We start from the raw sequence: 17,721 nt of genomic DNA, 5'->3' as shown, positions 1-17,721 counted from the left end.
TAACATGGTGAAACCCCGTCTCTATTAAAAATACAAAAAAAAAAAAAAATTTGCTAGGTGTGGTGGCACACGCCTATAGTCACAGCTACTCGGGAGGCTGAGGCAGGAGAATCGCTTGAACCCGAGAGGCGGAGGTTGTAGTGAGCCAAGATTGCGCCACTGTACTCCTGCCTGGGCAACGAGAGCAAGACTCCGTCTCAAACAAAAAAATTTTTAACTTTTTTTTTAGACAGGGTCTCATTCTGTCATCCAGGCTGCAGTAGAGTGGCGTGATTATAGCTCACTGCAGCCTCGAACTCCTGGGTTCACACAGTCCTCCCACCACAGCCTCCCAAAGCACTGGGATTGCAAGCATGAGCCGCCATGCCTGGCCAGCCTATTTTTGGCTGGACACCAGTGGGCCAAAAGCAGTGGGGTGCTGTCTGGGGAGCTCTGAGAATGCGCATGTTTGACAGGCTGAGCCTAAAGACTGTCACCCAGCATCTGCCCTCCAGTGTCTAGCATGCTGCACACTATCACTCCATGTTGCTGCCCACGTGTCCCCGCCAGGCAGGTATTGGTGGTTATTTGGACACTGAAGGGTCAGACCTGGAAGACTGGGACCAAAAGACGAGGTCTCCGTAATTTAAGGTGCTGTTCAGAGTTGGTTCAGCTCATAGGACTTGTTCTTTCATCTCAGCCTTCCTTGGAATCCTCCTGCTTTCATCTGGGGATCTTTTAGAATGAAACCACTTGTTATTGTGGACGGCAAGGGGTCCTAATGCCCTCCTCTTAGAGCCTGAGCCAGTGGAGGCAGCTCCGTCTGCGGAGATGTATAGTTATTGAGCTTTTCTTTGTTTGGCCTTGTTTTATATCATAAAAAAGATTTTCCTCTTAACATGATTTAGGAAGATTTTATTTTTTGGATGTTGTCAGAAATTACAGCAATATATTCATAAATACCTAATTACTACATTCAACAAATAATATTACAATACAATTAATTCAAACAAGTACACTTAGAACAGGTTTAATTTCACAGCATCTAAACTGCCCCCAGAGTGACCGAGGCACCGGTGTTCCTCCCTCCCACCTGTGTATGGGTTTACTGTTCTAGAATTAAGCACAGGGTACATACAAAATAACACCAATTAGCATGGTCTTCCTCAGGTCAAGGCAGAGTTAAGGAGTTTTTTAGGTTAAGCACTGGATGGAAAAGTTGGGGACAGGCTACTGCAAGTAGTAAGAAAGTCAACAGCTTGGTTACTTGAAAGAATATAGAGATTGCTAAGTGGCTAATATACACTTTAAAGAGGAACAGAATCGGTTTGTGCTGACCATCTCCATCTTGTGGTGGATCCCTGGCATTTTCTACACTTGTGTGAAACACGTGGCTCAGGGAAAGGGGTAGGATCTGGTGTGAAATTCAGCTTAACTTTTGAGATGTGGCAGTATTATGAGCTACTTGAGGAAAATACCATTCTGCTACAAACTGCAGATTCCCTGTGTTAGAATCGTTCACTGCTGAAGGTGTGGGCTCCTTTTGATGCTCTCTGAATACTCTTAAGGGTGCAACCTATCAGAATGTTAGTCCCAATTCAGTGCTTTATTCCTTTAAGATTAGAATGTAGACTAAAATGTGGAAAATCCCGTCTTGGTCACTTATCTGAGACAACAGATTAGGAACATGGTATTTTATCATGTCAGTCTGACTCTGACTATATGAAACAAAAATAACTTGTTTCAGTGAGGAACCAGATAATTTACTATTGGAAGGTATCCCTCTGCAGAGGGACAGATGGCAGCTCCCTTCCAGGTAATGTAGGAAGATGGTCCAAGGACCGAGCCGAGGGCTTTCACGTACATCCTGACACACAGGTGGCATAATCGACTCCAGAGCAGATTTGACGTACTCAGTGTGAAGTAGCTGAACAAAAAACTTAAGAGATTGCATGTCAATTTTTAAGCCCAATTGAAAACAGATTTAGGTGCTACTGTGTTCTTTGAGAATAATCTGAAAGTAAGTTTTCAAAGTATGAAACTAATAGTTGGATGGGGAAACCATGACTGGGTACTGTGCTTTCGTTTTTGAGAGACAGTTCTTACCTTTTTCTTAGTTTATTCGTGTGGCCTTACTGGTTTGTATTCTGATTGTCGTATTACTTCTTGAGCAAGAGTACTCAGATCGCCACAAGTAGGTGGAAGGATGGGGAGACAGTGGGCAAGCAGCTCAAGGGCCGGGCAGAAGTGGGGTTTCCACTGGCAGGGGAGAAGCCAACTATTGCTAGCACAGTGACACTGCTCCCACCCTGGGCAGACCTCTCATGGTGTGCCACACCTGTCCCCTGTGCTGTCATAGAAAATCCAACCAAGGGAGTGCCCCTTGGATGGTAAGGGATGAGCTACGTTTTTAAGTTATCGGATCTACTTTTCCCTTTTACTTTAGCCAAGGCCATTACCAAAAGCATCCAGACATCTGTGATGGAGGAGGAGGCCTGAGAGCGGAAGTGCTAAGATGTGACTCTTAAGCCTTCAGACCAGAAACCTCAAGTAGGTTTTCAGTGGAGAAATCCAGTGAGATTTTGCCCTGATAGTTTGTAGCAGACTCCCTCTGAACACCTGTGGAACATGCTGACCTCCCAGTGTCTTTCGAGGGGAGGCCTGCAGCACAGCCCCTCGAGTTCTCTTCCAGCTGCTTCTGTGGAGAGGAAGGCGCTTGTTGACTGCTGATAATACTGGCGGTACATGTGTCTGAGTTTGCTAATAACTGGAAGATTCTTGGCAGACGTACAAAGCAAACTGTGCGGGGGCAGATAAAGCGACACGATGCCAGCTGCCAGCAAGCTGTTCTGCGCAGCAAGGGCTAGGGCCAAGGGCTCGGCCGCTGGTCACAGCAGTGAGCAGCCGGCACACAGGTCAGGCACCCTGCCCTCAGCTCAGGCCTCCACCCCCAAGACCAGTGACTGGCAGCCCTGGCCTCTGGTGAGGGCCCTTGGGAGCAAGAGAGGCCTTCTTGATCTAAACACTGCCTCCATAGGCAGTAACTAGGACAAGGAGGAAGACTCGCCCGTTGCTTTGCCTTGGTGTGATGAGCCCAGTTTCTGACCGTTCCTGTGCTTGTGACAGTAAGTTCAAAAAGGAGGGGTTCAGCTCAGACCTTGTGGCTTTTACAAAGCTTTGCGTTTAAACACAGCCTCTGAAGTTCCTATTCTGTACCTGCTCTCAGACACCTTAGAATTCTATCACAGAAATCACTGACTTCCTGAAAGGTTTTTAAAAGCCCCCGCCCATGTGTGCACATGACTGTCACACATGGGTTCTATAGACCACCCCCTCCTCCCTTGATAGCAATGGGTAATATTTGCTATTAGCTTGTCCAGATGCTGGGGGCAGGGAGGGGGAGTGGAGGAGGTAAGCAGTAGCGCATGGCTTTCTACGGCAGCTTCTGGTGCAACTCAAACTAAAAATGAAGTGATCGCATAGGCGCCAGTGGTAAGCTCTTTTACTTTTCTTCTTCTTTAATTTTTAAAAACATTTTAATGTCCTGACCAGCAGCAGTACAAACACTAAAAGCAAGGTTTTTTTTTTTTGCCCAAAAAAAACCAAAACAACAAACAAACAAAACCCCCAAACAGGAAAAACAAACAAAAATACCCCAAACCACATATTAAAAATGGCAGGCTTTTTATAACAATAGTTAAAGTAATAAAAACATACAAAACTTTGTTTTTTTTTTAATATATATACACAGTACAAGGCTGAAGCACCTTTGACTTTTCTCTCAAAATTTACGTCTGTATGAAAACCCCACCCACTGTAGTAAGAATCTGGTGGGTGTGAAGCTGTGTATACACAGAGCTCTGTACATGCTCCCCACGGAGTAATAAAAAGGTACCTTCAGTTTGTGAATTGGTTTTATCTTTAGGTAAGAAAGAGCTTTTCCAGGGAAAAGCCTTTGGGTTGCTTTGTGTGCTCCTAGGACTTGTTGCTTTGAAGAAAATTTTGCAGGAAAGTAAATGAAACAAATAAGCCCTTTTTACTGACAATGCACCCAACCTTTTCAGCTGAAGCAAGTTTCACTCCTGGGGAGGAATGAGACTGGCCCCATCGCTGCGGCAAAAGCAAACTGGGCTTGAGGCATAGTAACATGGCAACACAAGAAAGAACAGAACCGGTTTGATCCACTCATATGCACAGGGGGCTGTTAATGATCAAGTTTTAGTGTTAGCTAATGGAGCCTTCATGTTCAGATTAAGAAATAATGTGGGAGAGGAAGGGCCAAAACCACCTTTAAAAAGAAAAACTGTGGGCAATCCTACATCGGTTGCTCGCTGAATGACAACGGTGATTCAATTGCATTGACGCCAAGGTGAGTTCATTCTTTTTTTCTGGAGCCTGGAATCCTTTGCTTCATGCATGGCACATTCTCATTTTGTAAGCTTCAAACCTCCCAGTGAAAAATATTAAATATTCAAGGTAATAAAATAGATAATATTTCTATACTATAGGTTCAGCCTAGTGCAAGGGAAACCGTCACCTGGGGTATCCCTTCAGGTAGCCCCTAGGCCAGTGCATTGCAGGCAAGGCAAGGCACTTTCGTAAGTGGTCCAGTTCTGCCTGGAGCCGCTCCCGTTCTGAGACCATCTTCTGTTTCTGGCTCCTCAACTCCTGGAGAGAGGGAAATTTGTGTCAAAACCAACCCGTTTCCTCTGTAAGGACAAGCATGTAGAGTACAAACATGCTGGATGGAAGGGTAAACCTACATTTGAAAATGTCCCGGCCGGGCGTGGTGGCTCACGCCTGTAATCCCAGCACTTTTGGAGGTCGAGGCGGGCAGATCACCTGAGGTCAGGAGTTCGAGACCAGCCTGGCCAACATGGGGAAACCCCATCTTCTAAACAAAAAAATTAGCCAGGCATGATGTCGTATACCTGTAATCCTAGCTACCTGGGAGGCTGAGGCAGGAGAATCGCTTGAACCCAGGAGGCAGAGGTTGCAGTGAGCCGAGACTGTGCCACTGCATTCCAGCTTGGGTGACAGAGTGAGACTTTGCCTCAAAAAAAGAAAAAAAGTCCACTTCTCAGCCTGTGTTCTGTCCCTGGCTCTTCCAGAGTCTTAAGAATCGGCATCTGCTGCTGTCTTGGCTCAAACTCGGAGTTCTTGGAACCCCCAGATGTAAAAACTTTGAGACCTGCTTCCCATCCCTGCCCCCCAAGGACATCTGCTGGACCAATCCTGCTAGTGTGGCTGTGAGCCACGTGAGATGGTTTCAGTTGCTTCAGCTTCCCTTCTCTAATAAAACCCTGCTGCTCTCCTCAGCAAATCACGGTAGAGGAGACTGATACAGGCAATAGTTCATTCTGCAAACAGCATCCCTACCCTTCCAGGATCAATATTCTATAAGTAAATCCTAGATAATCAACTGGTGTCTGTATTTTCCCCTTTAGGAGACAGTGGTCTTGCTCTGTCAACCAGGCTGGAGTGCAGTGGTGTGATCAGAGCTCACTGCAGCCTTGAACTCCTGGGCTCATGTGAGGCTCATGTGATCCTGCCTCAGCCTCCCAAAGTGCTGGGATTACAGGTGTAAGCCATTGCATGCAGTCCAAATTTTGATCTCTTAAGAGCACATTTCCTCTCTAAAACTTATCTTCACGGGTGTTTCTGAACCCAAACTCAAAAGGTTGCGTGTTTGAAGGTTTCCATCCCTTCCCAACTCACCGCCACGCTGTGGGAGAGCTGCTCTGCCGTCAGGCTGAGGCTGTAGTGCCGGGCCTCCAGTCGTCTACATTGTGTCTGTAACACCTGCCGCTCTAGATTTTGCTCTGAAAAGACAGGAGATGGTGATGTATTTTCCGTATGCAGGAGCCCCAAGGCCCGCTTTGTGCTCTCCTCTTCACACCCTGCCCAGCAGAGCCCAAAACCTCTCTCCAGTGCAGCCAGCCAAGGCCTCTCCTGTGGGCCACAATGCTCCCAGCCCTTTGAATTGTACCGATAAATACATAAACGTCACTAAATTAAGCCCAATACACAGGAATAAAGACAAAGGATCCAGGACCTAAAGGCAATTTGATACAGATTAGGAAGAAATTTGATGGCCTTAAAATGCAGCTTTCCAAAAAAAAAAAAAATAGGCTTTCAGTTTAGGCTGCTGGAAAAAGGCCAGAGTACACCTAAAGCACAGATTTAATTAATAAAATAAAGCCTCTGCTCTACCAAAAGATACCAGGCCTAGTTTGAACAGGAGAGTGACTTCAAATCTTTCAGGACAAATCCCTACCTTACACACAGTGTTTCAGCAAATGAAAATCAGGGAAAGTGCTCACAATCTGGATACCAAAGTACAATAAAACTAGAGTCTAATACTAACGAACATACATTAAAAATCCTAAAAGTACTAACAAATTCAACAAGGATGGAGCAACATCAAGAAAAAAAAATCAAAGGATGAAAAACTCCGGAAATGGGAACCTTCACTCTTTAATGGGATGCTTTAAAGTTTCAGAGACAAGGGCCCCACCAGTGCCTCTCTTTGGCAGCACTGGAGTGACATGACAATCAGACAAATTCAAAAGGAAAGAACCGAACCTTGTATCTGCAGGTTTGATCATCTGTGATTCCTATGATCTAAGGAATAATCATAGGCAACACAAAAATCCAAAGACCCCCAAAATCTATGTGATACCTGAAACTAAATCTAGTCAAAACTTCACGTACAAAAATGATGTAATAGTTTTGTACCATATTCATGGAAAAGGATGCCAACCACGCCTGTAAATTCAATGCAACTGAAAATCTAACAGGACTCTTTGGGGTGAATATAAGGCGATCCTAAAATCCTTGGGGGAAAGCCATGGGCTAAAAACAGCTGAGCGGTAGCTGAGAGAAGAGGGGGTCAGCGCAGGTCATGCCTGACAGGGGCGAAGCCAGGCCCAGCAGGTGTGGGAGTGAGGCAGGGAAGAGGGCGCCCCACACATTGCCAGGACAACTGGTTGGGTGGGAAAGCTACAGTTAAGATTTCTGCCTTACTCTGTACACACAAATGAATCCTACGCAGAACAGGAAAAAGCCGAACTCACAGAAGAAAATACAGAAGAATAGCCTGACAGCCATGGGGTATGGAAATAATTCCCAACACCACACCAAAAAACCCACAAAACCAGAAAAGATGGAAATATTTCATCTAGGAGAGTTAATCACTGTGTATTGCTTCTGGATATATATGAGTGCACTAAAAGAATAGCAACATGTAGGGAGTGGTGCGCAATAAACTCAAAGATTCCACGGGAGGAGGAAAGGAAGCAAAATACAGGATTTGATGTCCTGGTTGTGGCTACATGGGCGTTTGTTTTTAGTTTGGAGAATACTTTTCCAGACTGAGTTCTACCAGGAGAAAAAAGAAAAAAACTACTTTTCTAAGTATTTGAAGTGGCTGACATTCATAATCAAGTCTTTGTATTTGATGATATTTACAACACTGTCATATGTGATGATAAAGAGTCCTCTAGGACATGTTAAATCAATTGCAGGTGGCTGCGGCCTGGCCCAGCTTTTGTCAAAGCACATACCCAGCAGTGCCCATGCAGTAAGGATGGTGAGTGCAAAATGAAGGCTGGGTACCTCTGCTGTTCCCCAAAGGGGCCTGTGCAATATCCTAGGGAAACTGAGGCACAGAGGCAGAAGGTGGGGTGCAGTATACAGGAGCATCAAATGCTGCAGCGCCCAACTTCGTGGCCCCACTCCCTGGCAGGGGAGATGTGGCCTGAGTCCGCCTGGTGCTGTGGCTTCCCAGGAGGGTTGGTGTGTACATTCCCAGGTGGCATCAAAACATCCTGGGTATTCTGAGAGGCGGCGAGCCTTCGACTAAGCCTTTACCAGGAGCCTGTCTCTTTAGGCAAAGTGCTTGGCTAAAGTAAAGGCAGCTGAAAACATGACTGGCACCCACTGGCCACAGAGCAATCCTTGCAGTGTGGGGAGTCTGTCACTAGGCAAGAGGCATGCTGGAGCAGTGACCAGGCCTAGCTGCCAGGGCTCAGCAAATCAACCAACTAGGTTGTCTCCCAGGACCCTTATACGAAGCTGAGGCCAACATCAGCACTGATGCAGCCCAGAGAGCAGGGCCCACATAAAGAATGACAAGTGCCACCAGAGCTGGCATCATGGTACTTGGATGCCCTAGCAAGACTGGCCTCAGGTTCCAGCATGGGACATCACCGCTACCAGAAGCCGGAAGAAACTTCCCTTCCAGTATTCATATCTACTGTGCCCCAGGACGGAGAGACGGTCCCCAGGCTGGCAGAGGTCTGCATGAACTCATCACTCAGCTTCCTTTCCAAAGGTACTTTCCTGACCCCCTCCCCGCTCTTCCCCAGCACCCCCTTACCTTCTATGTGTTCCTGGTAAGCTTCAAAAACGGCGTCGATCCCTTGCCACTTGCGCTTGGGGACTTCCTCATCATCTTCTCCATCTTCATCCTCCTCCTCTTCCTCCTCCTCCGAGTCCCGGTCCATCTCCTGGGTTGGGGGGCCCTTCCTTGCAGTGGGGGGCTCCTGCTGCCCATTGTGCTGGGGTGGAGGGGCGCGGCTGGAGGACTGCAGCTCAGGAATGTTGTAGTGGACGGACGTGTCAACCTTGTGGTTCTGCTCTGCGGACAGCACAGCCACGCTCCCTGTGGAGGGGACAGGGCTTGCATCAGTGTGCTGGGGGAAGGGACACAGGGTGCTGTCTCAGAAGGGAGCTCTGCCCTGCCCTTGGTGCAGAGTCAACATGACTGCAGGGCTCCGGGGACCAAGATGACATGGCGTAGAGAGGAGGGATCTAGCCCAAGACCTCTGGGCCACAGACCCAGCGTGAGAAAGTCCGAGACAGCCAGGAGACAACGCAGCCCTGAGTGCTAGTTGATTCTGGTACGTGAACCATTTTTGTTGGAATTCATCTCTGAGACTCCATTTTTTGTTTTGGCTGCCCTCAGTCCTCTGGGTAGCAGGCTGGAGAGAAATGGCGTGATCTCGGCTCACTGCAACTTCCCCTCCCAGGTTCAAGCAATTCTCCTGCCTCAGCCTCCGGAGTGGCTGGAATTACACGCATGTGCCACCATGCCCAGCTAATTTTTGCGTTTTTAGTAGAAACAGGGTTTCGCCACATTGGCCAAGGCTGGTTTCAAACTCCGGACCTCAGGTGACCTGCCCGCCTTGGCCTCCTAAAGTGCTGGAATTACAAGCGTGAGCCACCGCGCCCGGCTGCCTCCATCTCTTTGAGCTTGGTCTATAGTTAGCCCTCAGCAGACACCAGCCCATCCTCTCACAAGGCATGGCTGTTTTGATCCCTAGGCATAATGGGGCTCTGCCCTCCCCCAGGAGTCAGCCTCATTGTGCCCCGTTTCAAGAGGGCATGCCCTGTCTCATGGCATGGCCTGGTGGGTGACATCCTCAGGAGCACACCTGGCCTCCCGTGTGGATGGCAGCCCCTGGTGGGGCCTGAGACCAGCGCAGTCAATGGAGTGACTTGGCTCAAACTGGTATGGCAGAGTGACTAAAATCTAGAGGAAACAGTTTAGTGCAAGGCCAGGACAAGGTCAGAATACGGCAGAAAGTGTCCTAGGGCCACAGAAAAGCCTCTACAAGGTGCACTGCCAAGGGGCAGGGAAGGAGGGTATTCTGAAGTTTCGAAAGGCATCTCAGTAGCACTGTACAGTCTCCCTTGGTATCTGTCATGGAGGACTGGCTCCAGGACCTCCTGTGAATACCGAAATCCAGGGATGTTCAAGTCCCTGATATAAAGTGGCATAGTATCTGCGTATCACCTATGCACACCTCTAGAGTACTTGTAATACCTAACACAATGCCTACACTTGACTTGATTTGCATGGATTCAATGTAGTACCTGGTGCTTGGCAAATCCAAGTTTTGTTTTTGGAACTTTGTGGAATTCCACCCCACCCACAAATATTTCTAATCTGAAGCTGGTTGAATCCAAAGACACGGAACCCATGGATCCAGAGGGCTGGTGGTGACATCTTTAGATACCACCATGAAGGAAGGGAAGCTCTACCCTGAGGACTGGCGGCCATCTGCATCTCTGTCTTGAAAAACATGATTCTTTCAAATGAATGCGGGTAAAAATCCTCAAGTGCTCTTCCTGCCTTTGGGGAATCTTTTTTAATCTCTGCAAAAACCAACGCCTGCTGGCTTCACTCCTTTACCTCTTACCGATTGATGCGTCCCTGCTCACAGCACAGCGTCAGCGCTGGTGCCTACAAACGTTTCTCACCTACGAGTTCAGGTTTTAGAGCTTGGAGTTAAACAAACAAACATGGTTTTGGCATAATAACGAAATCATTTTCTTCTGGTGATTGGAATTTATAAAAACTTGTGCCCACGGCTGAACGGCTGAGCAGCTGTGGCGCTCAGCGACTTTGGTCAGCCTCAACCACAGCCGAGAGCTGAGCAGGGACTGGCAGCCTCGTTACCTTTATGCTTCTGCAGGGCCTTCTGGGTGGACTGCAGCACTGACTCGTGGAACTGATGTGCAAACTCTTCTGCCACAAAGGGCTCCCACGGCTTGCTCTTCCCATTGGTGCTGTGGGACAGCGGCACAGGAATGTCCTTGGGTGCAGCGCCCCGGATGTAGTGAAGCATGCTCAGACTCTTTTTGCCTCCAGGGGCCTCGCTCAGCCTGGCCTTCTCCCCGCTGGCAGGAGCTAGCTCCTGGACTCTCGACAGCTCCTGGGGCCGGACCTGTTCCAGCTTCCCAGGCTCCGCGGCCTTTGGGATGTCAGACAAGGAAGCAGCAACGCCAACCGGCTTCTCCACATCCAGAGAGGCTTGCTGCGTGGCTGGTTCTTTTAGAGACAGAAAGTGAAGGAAAATATTAAGAAATGCAAGTTAACAGGCTGAGTGTCCAGCACGCAGATCCTGGTCTCTAGAGCTTACACTTAACAAAGACCTAGTGCAAAGAACCAAGACCCGGGGAACATTTAAATAACCGCCGCGCACATGGCTATTCTCTGAAGACAGTGGGGTGTTTAGTGGCAAGTCCATCCTTGAAAGATGTCTCAAGAACGAAGAAACAGATCCACAGGAAGAAGGAAGTCCCCCAGCCACGGAGACAGTATGGAGGTATTCAGTCCAACCGGACAAGAGTGTGTGTGAGGAGCCGAGAACTGGGATGAACTGTAAAGATTCCCTGTGACATTTGACAGGGCAGAGGTCAGCCAGAAATGTAAGAGGAGGAAAGGTGTGGCGGCAGGTGCCGGCAGGGCCCAGAGGGCAGAGTGAGGAAGACAAAGAGCAGGAAGAGAGCCAGGGCGGCTAGGCTAGTGGCAGGACCAGGCTGCGGGCACTAAGGCTGGAGCACGCCCTTGCTCCTGGGATGGTACCATTGGATTGGCCTATCATGTGAGCCTCTGTGCCATAACTGAAGAACAACGGTAACTATGACCACAGTGACCACCACGTAGAGCTCCACAGAAGCCAGACCCTCCCCTCAACTCTGAGCCCGCCTTTAAACTGACGTTCCATCCCAATGACTGTCACAACTGTGCAAGAATCGTACGCTGGTACAAGAATGGAAGAAGACAGTCTGCAGGAGGCCACATTCACAATGATGAGGACCTCGAGTGGTCGCCTCTGAGCCTAGGCAGCCCATGGGATGGTCCTGGGTGGTGGCAGGTGGGGCTATCCTTCCCTTACCACTCAGGGAGACGGCAGGACTGTCCCTCGGAGAGTTTGTCAAGGAGTCGGCCACTGCTGCTGACAGTGCCTTCTGCTTCATGGCACGGAGCATTTCAACAAGTCTCTCTTTGTCTATGAGAAAAGCAGCCTGAGATTAACGAGCCAGTTGCGTCATTTTTTGGAGAGAAGGACAGCGGGATTCTAGCCGAGCCTTGATGGGCAGGCAAAGCACTAAAGCCCGAAAAACCAAAAGCAGGTGTGATGGGGCAGGCCCAGTTGAAAGGAAGCAACCATCTCAAAGCGAGCCCAGATTGCTCTCGGCATCCACTACACAATGTCCTAGACGTGCTCCAAAGACAGCTGTCCGTGCGGTGACGCCGCCTCTGTGAATCACTGTGCCCACGGACCTCGGTGGTGACGTGCGAGGATGTGTTCTTATTTCAAGTCAGAAAAGGTGGCCCCAACCAAAGAGACACCCCAAAGACCCAGGCCTGGCCTCTGAGGCAGGGCGCCTTCTCACCCACTCCTACCATTACTGCCACTTCCTGAAAGGGAAAGATGACCCCACGATGTTCCACACAGCAGATCCCTCATGTCACCCGGCCCTTCTTGACTGTGAAACTCAAGGGCTGCATCGCCCTTAATTTTTTTTCCTCCAAAAATTCAGGTAAAAAGATGCTCTGTATCTAGGGAACTGGGCTGGCAATCAACACGTCACTAGCCCACTAAGAGAAAGGGAAAACTACTGACTGGTTAAAAGCAGAAAGTAAACGGCTACACCCTGATCAACACCTTGAAGCTGCTCAAGGTCCAAGAAGTAACTCTGCTTTCCTTCGACTTTCTCCCAGAGAGGAGGCCAGGGGCCCATGAGGACTTGAAAGCGTGCATAAGGGGCAGGGCCAGGAACGTCAACATCTGGGCACCAAGCCGGCCTGCGCTGCAGGCCAAGGAAGCCAAAACCCTGAGCAGGTGTTGTGGCTGCGTTGTTTCTTCTGCTATATGGATTCTAGCCCAGAGGGTCTGTCCCAATGTGGCCCTGTGTGGCCAGACTGAACTGGAAGCATCTTTCAAGGCAAGCCATCTGCTCAGTGTGTGCTGCCCTGCTTGGCAGCCCTTCCCCAGGCCTCCAGCCACCAGGACACAACACCCAGCAGACCACCTAAGCGGTCCAGCAAGAGGAAAAGCCTGCAGCAGACAAACCTGGAACACCTGGCACCTCCCCTCACGCCTGGTGGTCACTGGAGCACTCGGCTCAAAGAGCGCCTTCTCGGGCGCTGGGAGATGGATGAGTGACAAGGGTAGTCCTCAGGTCAAGACGGTGGGGCTCTCAGAGCAAAGCCTGCCAGGTAAGGCTGCTGTGGAGGGCTTGTAAGAACAGAGAGGCTGTTCGCGGGAGCCGGGAGGAGTAAAGGGGCAGCCTCAGGCTGAGTGATCCCAGATCCTGCCTGGAGTGCACCGGCCCCACCTGCTGCTTCAGAAACCCACTTCCACCCCAGTGAGCCCCCACCTTCCTAGCCAGGCAAGGCCCTACCTTTCCTCTTCTCGGCGCTGATGTGGGTCAGGTTGAAGATGGTCAGGAACTTCTTCTTTTCTTCGAAGTTGGGACTGTTGTTCATCTCATCAGGGCTGTAGCGGGTAGACAGCGCCAGTCTCGGTGAAGGCGTCTGCCGCTTGCTCTGAATTGTTGGGGGCGACGGGCTTCTCTCTCGCAGCATCCGCCGCCGCTTCCTCCGCTTCTGGGCCACCAATTCCTCCTTCTGCTGTTGGGTGGTCAAGCCAAAAAGTTGCAAAAACTCTAGCTTCTAGATTGGGAAAGAAAACAAATGAGTTTGAAGCCACTGGCAGTGGTATGCTTGCACTGTCCCAGGGTCCCCTCCTGGGGTCCTCGAAGTGTGGGCCGTAGCTGGCTGCGCCTGGTGGCAGAAGAGCTTTGTGGGGCGAACCCGCCAGAACTTCGGAGGAACCTAGCAACAGTGGGGTGGACTGCGGGGTGTGGACGCTAGGAAGGAGAGCCCAGCCCAGAGCATGTCCATGGGGAGGAGAGCCCAGTACCTCAGAGGACGTGTCCAGTTTGAGGGGCGGTTGCTCGGCCACGCAACGGAGGTGGGCCCTGACCTCCTCCTCATCGCTCTCATCGTAAGAGTCATCGAGGTCGTAGTAGTATCCTGATGGAGAAATGGTTGTATTCAGCCAGACAAAGAGCCTTCATCTGTCCAGTGGACATGCCCGCAGGGGCTCATGTGTGCAGAGCACCTATCAGGCCAGGCCTGCTGGCACCTGAACACCCTGAAGGCCAGTTCCTTTCAACCGAGGTGGAAACCAACATTAACCCAGTCCTGGGGCTTTGCAGGACCGCAGACACCAGGCTTCCCTGGGATCCATGGCTCCCAGTGGCTGGGTGGTCCCCTGGGCTGACAAGACCTCCCTCCTCCCCCTGGCAGGGAACCATTCATCACACAGGCCTGGGGCTTGTGTCCACGGCAACACAGGGCTGCTTGTGCACATGCACTCCCCCCTGCTGTGGCCATCTGAGTCCATCTCCTGGGAGGGGACAGGCACACACAGGCCTGAGCTCTCTAAGGCACAAAGAACAATAGCAGAGCCCCTGCCCAGGGGCGCTGGGGTATCTCCCTCCTCCTTTACAAAGTGAGTAGGGGAGAGAAATTTGGCTGGGCCCTCCATCCAGCCTAGACCAACAACCAGGAAGACTGCCTGTGGCCCAGCTTCTATTGAAGAGGGGGCTGAGCTCAGCACTGGACAGGACCTGAGTGTTCAGCATCAGGAAGGAAACTGGGCTGGAGCCCCTGCTCCCCTCTGCACACTCTCGCCTGCTCAGTTGCTCTTCCTGGCTCTCTGGAGAACTCAGGGAGCTGCTGGCTGAGGACGCCCTGCCCCAAGCAGAAATAAGAATGAAGTGCCTGACCTCCTACCCTGACCCGGGGCAGTGCCAGCCGCCGCGTCCTCACCCCCTGGCCCACCTGCTGCAGCTGGTGGCAGCAGCCCTGTATGTGGAGCCCCCGATGAGCCCAGGCCAGCTCTCCTGTTATGCTGCACTATTAATATTTAAAACTCTTATTAGCCTCCGCTCATCACTTATTCATCATGCTTGTCTGTGGAACTATCTTCACAGGCGGGCTTTGATTTGGCTTTTTGGGACAATTTGCATCGAGGCAGGACAGGCACGGGGACTAGGGTCTGCCTCCCCTACGAGGGTGTCATGCTGCTACACAGAAGCCAGTGCACTTGCCACCAGGGGCCTGGGACTACCCCAGGCAGAAAGCAGGAGTGGACGGAGAGAGGGGCAGGTGGCTGGCATGCAGGCTCCCCATCCCCACTGTGCGGCTCTCCCTCAGCAGCTTGGGGCCCGCGGGGAGGCAGACCTTTCTCCTGGGCCTCCCGCCGCCTGCGCTCCTCCAGGTCCAGCTTGCTGACCAGCCTCCGGCGCTGCTGCAGGAACTCATCATAGATGTAGGCAGGGTCGGGGGCCCGTGGCACTGGGGGACGGTAGGGCGAGCCAGGCTTCAGGGGTCCGCTGAGCTCCCCAAAGGTGGCCGCCTGTGGGAGGGAGGCCCGCTGCTGGCCCAGGATGGTCTGGGTGGACTTCTCGAGCTCAGCCAAGAAGGGCCCGGGCCCGGGCAGGAAGGGCTGGTGCTCCAGGCTCCCTCCCTCTCGTGGTGGCGGCGGAGGTGGCTGGTACTTGTCCAGAGGGGCAGGCTCTCGCTTCCGCGGCCCCTCCTCTGCTTTCTCCGGGCAGAAGACCCGCTCCACCTTCACCAGCGGCACGGGGGCCTGGCGGCTGGGCTCAAATGCAGCCGGGTGGCTGTGCAGAGAGTGGCTTTCGGCCCGCCGCGTCTCCAAGGTGTTGTCCATGAGGGACACGGGGTTCCAGAGGGCCGTGGGTGCAGTGTGGAGCTGGGGCTTGGGCGAAATCAGAGGCGGTGGCCCCCCAAAGTGCTGTGGAGGGTCGCGGCCACCTGGCTCGTGACGGTTTGGTCCTGGCCTAGGGAGTGAAACCAACCCTTCAGTCAGGGAGAAAAGACCCTTCAGCCATCCACAGGCTTCCCTGGCTGCCTGCCGCTCCTAAGATGACACAGATGGCGCAGCCCCTTCGAGAGCCAGCGCCAGCGGGGCTGCAGGGAGGGGACACACACTCCACCCCAAGGATCACTGTTTCTGTCTTTCATTTTCTCTTTTCCTTTTTCTTTCTTTTCTTTAAAGACTCGGCCGGGCGCAGTGGCTCATCCCTGTAATCCCAGCACTTTGGGAGGCCGAGGAGGGCGGATCACGAGGTCAGCAGTTTGAGACCAGCCTGGCCAACATGGTGAAACCCCATCTCTACTAAAAAATACAAAAATCAGCCAGGCATGGTGGCGGGTGCCTGTAATCCCAGCTACTCCAGAGGCTGAGGCAGGAGAATTGCTTGAACCCAGGAGGCAGAGGTTGCAGTGAGCTGAGACCGTGCCATTGCACTCCAGCCTAGGCGACAAAGCAAGACTCCGTCTCAAAAAAAAAAAAAAAAAAAAAAGACTCACTCTGTCACCCAGGCAGGAGTGCAGTGGGGCAAGCTCGGCTCACTGCAACCTCCGCCTACCAGGTTCAAGAGGTTCTCCAGCTTCAGCCTCCCGAGTAGCTGGGATTACAGGCGTGTGCCACCATGCCCAGCTACTAATTTTTCCTATTTAGTAGAGATAGGGTTTCACCAAGTTGGCCAGACTGGTCTCGAATTCCTGACCTCAAGTGATCCACCTGCCTTGGCCTCCCGAAGTGCTGGGATTACAGGAGTGAGCCACTGCGCCCGGCCCTCCAACACCTGCGGCAGGTGTGTGCAGGCTGCTCCAAGAGGATGGGGAGGCTCCCAGCCTAAGCTGCTAGGGAAGGCAGAGACCCTCTCAGGCCCAGGACAGATCCAGTTTCAGTCGATTTTCCCACCTGCTTGCGTGAATTCCCCTAAGGGCAAGCGCTCATCCGCACTTGCCATGGGGAAACCCACTCTATATACTGGGCTGTGGCCCTGCCACCAGCACCCTCTCTCCTGCTGTGCCTTGTAGGGACACATGACACAGGGCAGGCTGGCCACCTTCACAGGGCAGTACTCCCTCCCTCCCCACTGTCCCCACAGGCAGCCACAAGACAACCTTCCAGTGTCTGCCCAGCCAGAGCCAAACCCACTGTGAAATGAAGATCCTCCCAGTCAGGATGGGGCCTGTGCCGAGACTGCCCCCCAGTGGCCCCTGTCACAACTGCAGCGACCCCACTGCCCAAGTGGCCTGTGGCAGAGGCCTCAAAGTGTCTTCAAGGACCCAGGCTAAGGCCTGCTGAGGCAGGGAGGGAAAGAAGGGATTTCTAACATCGGAACCCTTCCATTAAACAAGAAGCTGCCCCTTAGTTACACTAAATGGCTTGTTTCCTCAGTGCAATTAAAACAAGATTTAATCTACTCAAAAGGCTATTTTTAGTATTGTTTTTCCAGCTTATTTTTAAGAGACGGGTCTCGCTGTGTTACCCAGGCTGGAGTGCAGTGGCTATTTACAGGAGCAATCCCACTACTGATCAGCGCGGGAGTTTTGACATGCTCCATTTCCGACCTGCCCTGGTTCACCCCTCCTTAGGCAACCTGGTGGTCCCCCGCTCCCAGGAGGTCACCATATTTGTGCTGGACTTAGCTGGGACACCTAGTGGGTATAGTACACTACAGCCGAGAACTCCCGGGCTCAAGCGATCATCCCATCTCAGCCTCCAGAGTAGCTGGGCCTACAGGCATGTGTCACTGTGCCTGGCTATCTTTCTTTTTTTTAAAGGGAGATATACTCACAGGATGTCTGGACCAATACTGTGCAGAGACCCTGGGCAAAGCTTGAGGGGAAGAAAGAGGCAGAGGCCACAGCAGGCACATGGCCGGGCTCAGGGATCTCTAGCCTGCTCCGGGGGCCCTGTTTAAACACAGCCACCAAGGCTCTCCCTAGTTATTCCAGACTCCAGGCCAAGGGACAAATCCGACGCTGCTGTCCCTCTTAGCAGAATACAACAGGGAACCACAGGAAGAAGCTGTGTCCTTAAGTAAACAGCAAAGGAA

The 17,721-nt window shown here is 51.6% G+C and overlaps 1 protein-coding gene across 17 annotated transcripts in view; it reads right to left on the bottom strand.

Annotated features, from left to right (window-relative positions):
* Positions 1–879: 879 nt before the first annotated feature.
* Positions 880–17,721, bottom strand: part of GSE1 (Gse1 coiled-coil protein) — a 504,494-nt gene continuing 487,652 nt past the window's right edge. For 15 of the 17 annotated variants that reach the window (XM_016930303.3, XM_016930305.4, XM_016930307.4 and 12 more), the window contains 8 exons: positions 15,029–15,648; positions 13,701–13,813; positions 13,180–13,450; positions 11,667–11,780; positions 10,445–10,816; positions 8,360–8,644; positions 5,698–5,801; positions 880–4,647 (listed from right to left, as the gene is read on the bottom strand). In XM_016930303.3, the coding sequence (XP_016785792.3) occupies positions 4,513–4,647; positions 5,698–5,801; positions 8,360–8,644; positions 10,445–10,816; positions 11,667–11,780; positions 13,180–13,450; positions 13,701–13,813; positions 15,029–15,648 (2,014 nt within the window). In that variant the 3' untranslated portion in view covers positions 880–4,512. The other 2 variants (XM_016930304.4, XM_016930306.4) reach the window with 2 other exon arrangements.

The sequence above is a fragment of the Pan troglodytes genome, chromosome 18 (assembly GCF_028858775.2).
Source record: "Pan troglodytes isolate AG18354 chromosome 18, NHGRI_mPanTro3-v2.0_pri, whole genome shotgun sequence".
In the NCBI taxonomy this organism is placed as follows: Eukaryota; Metazoa; Chordata; class Mammalia; order Primates; family Hominidae; genus Pan; species Pan troglodytes.
This window is presented reverse-complemented; position numbering and strand designations above follow the sequence as displayed.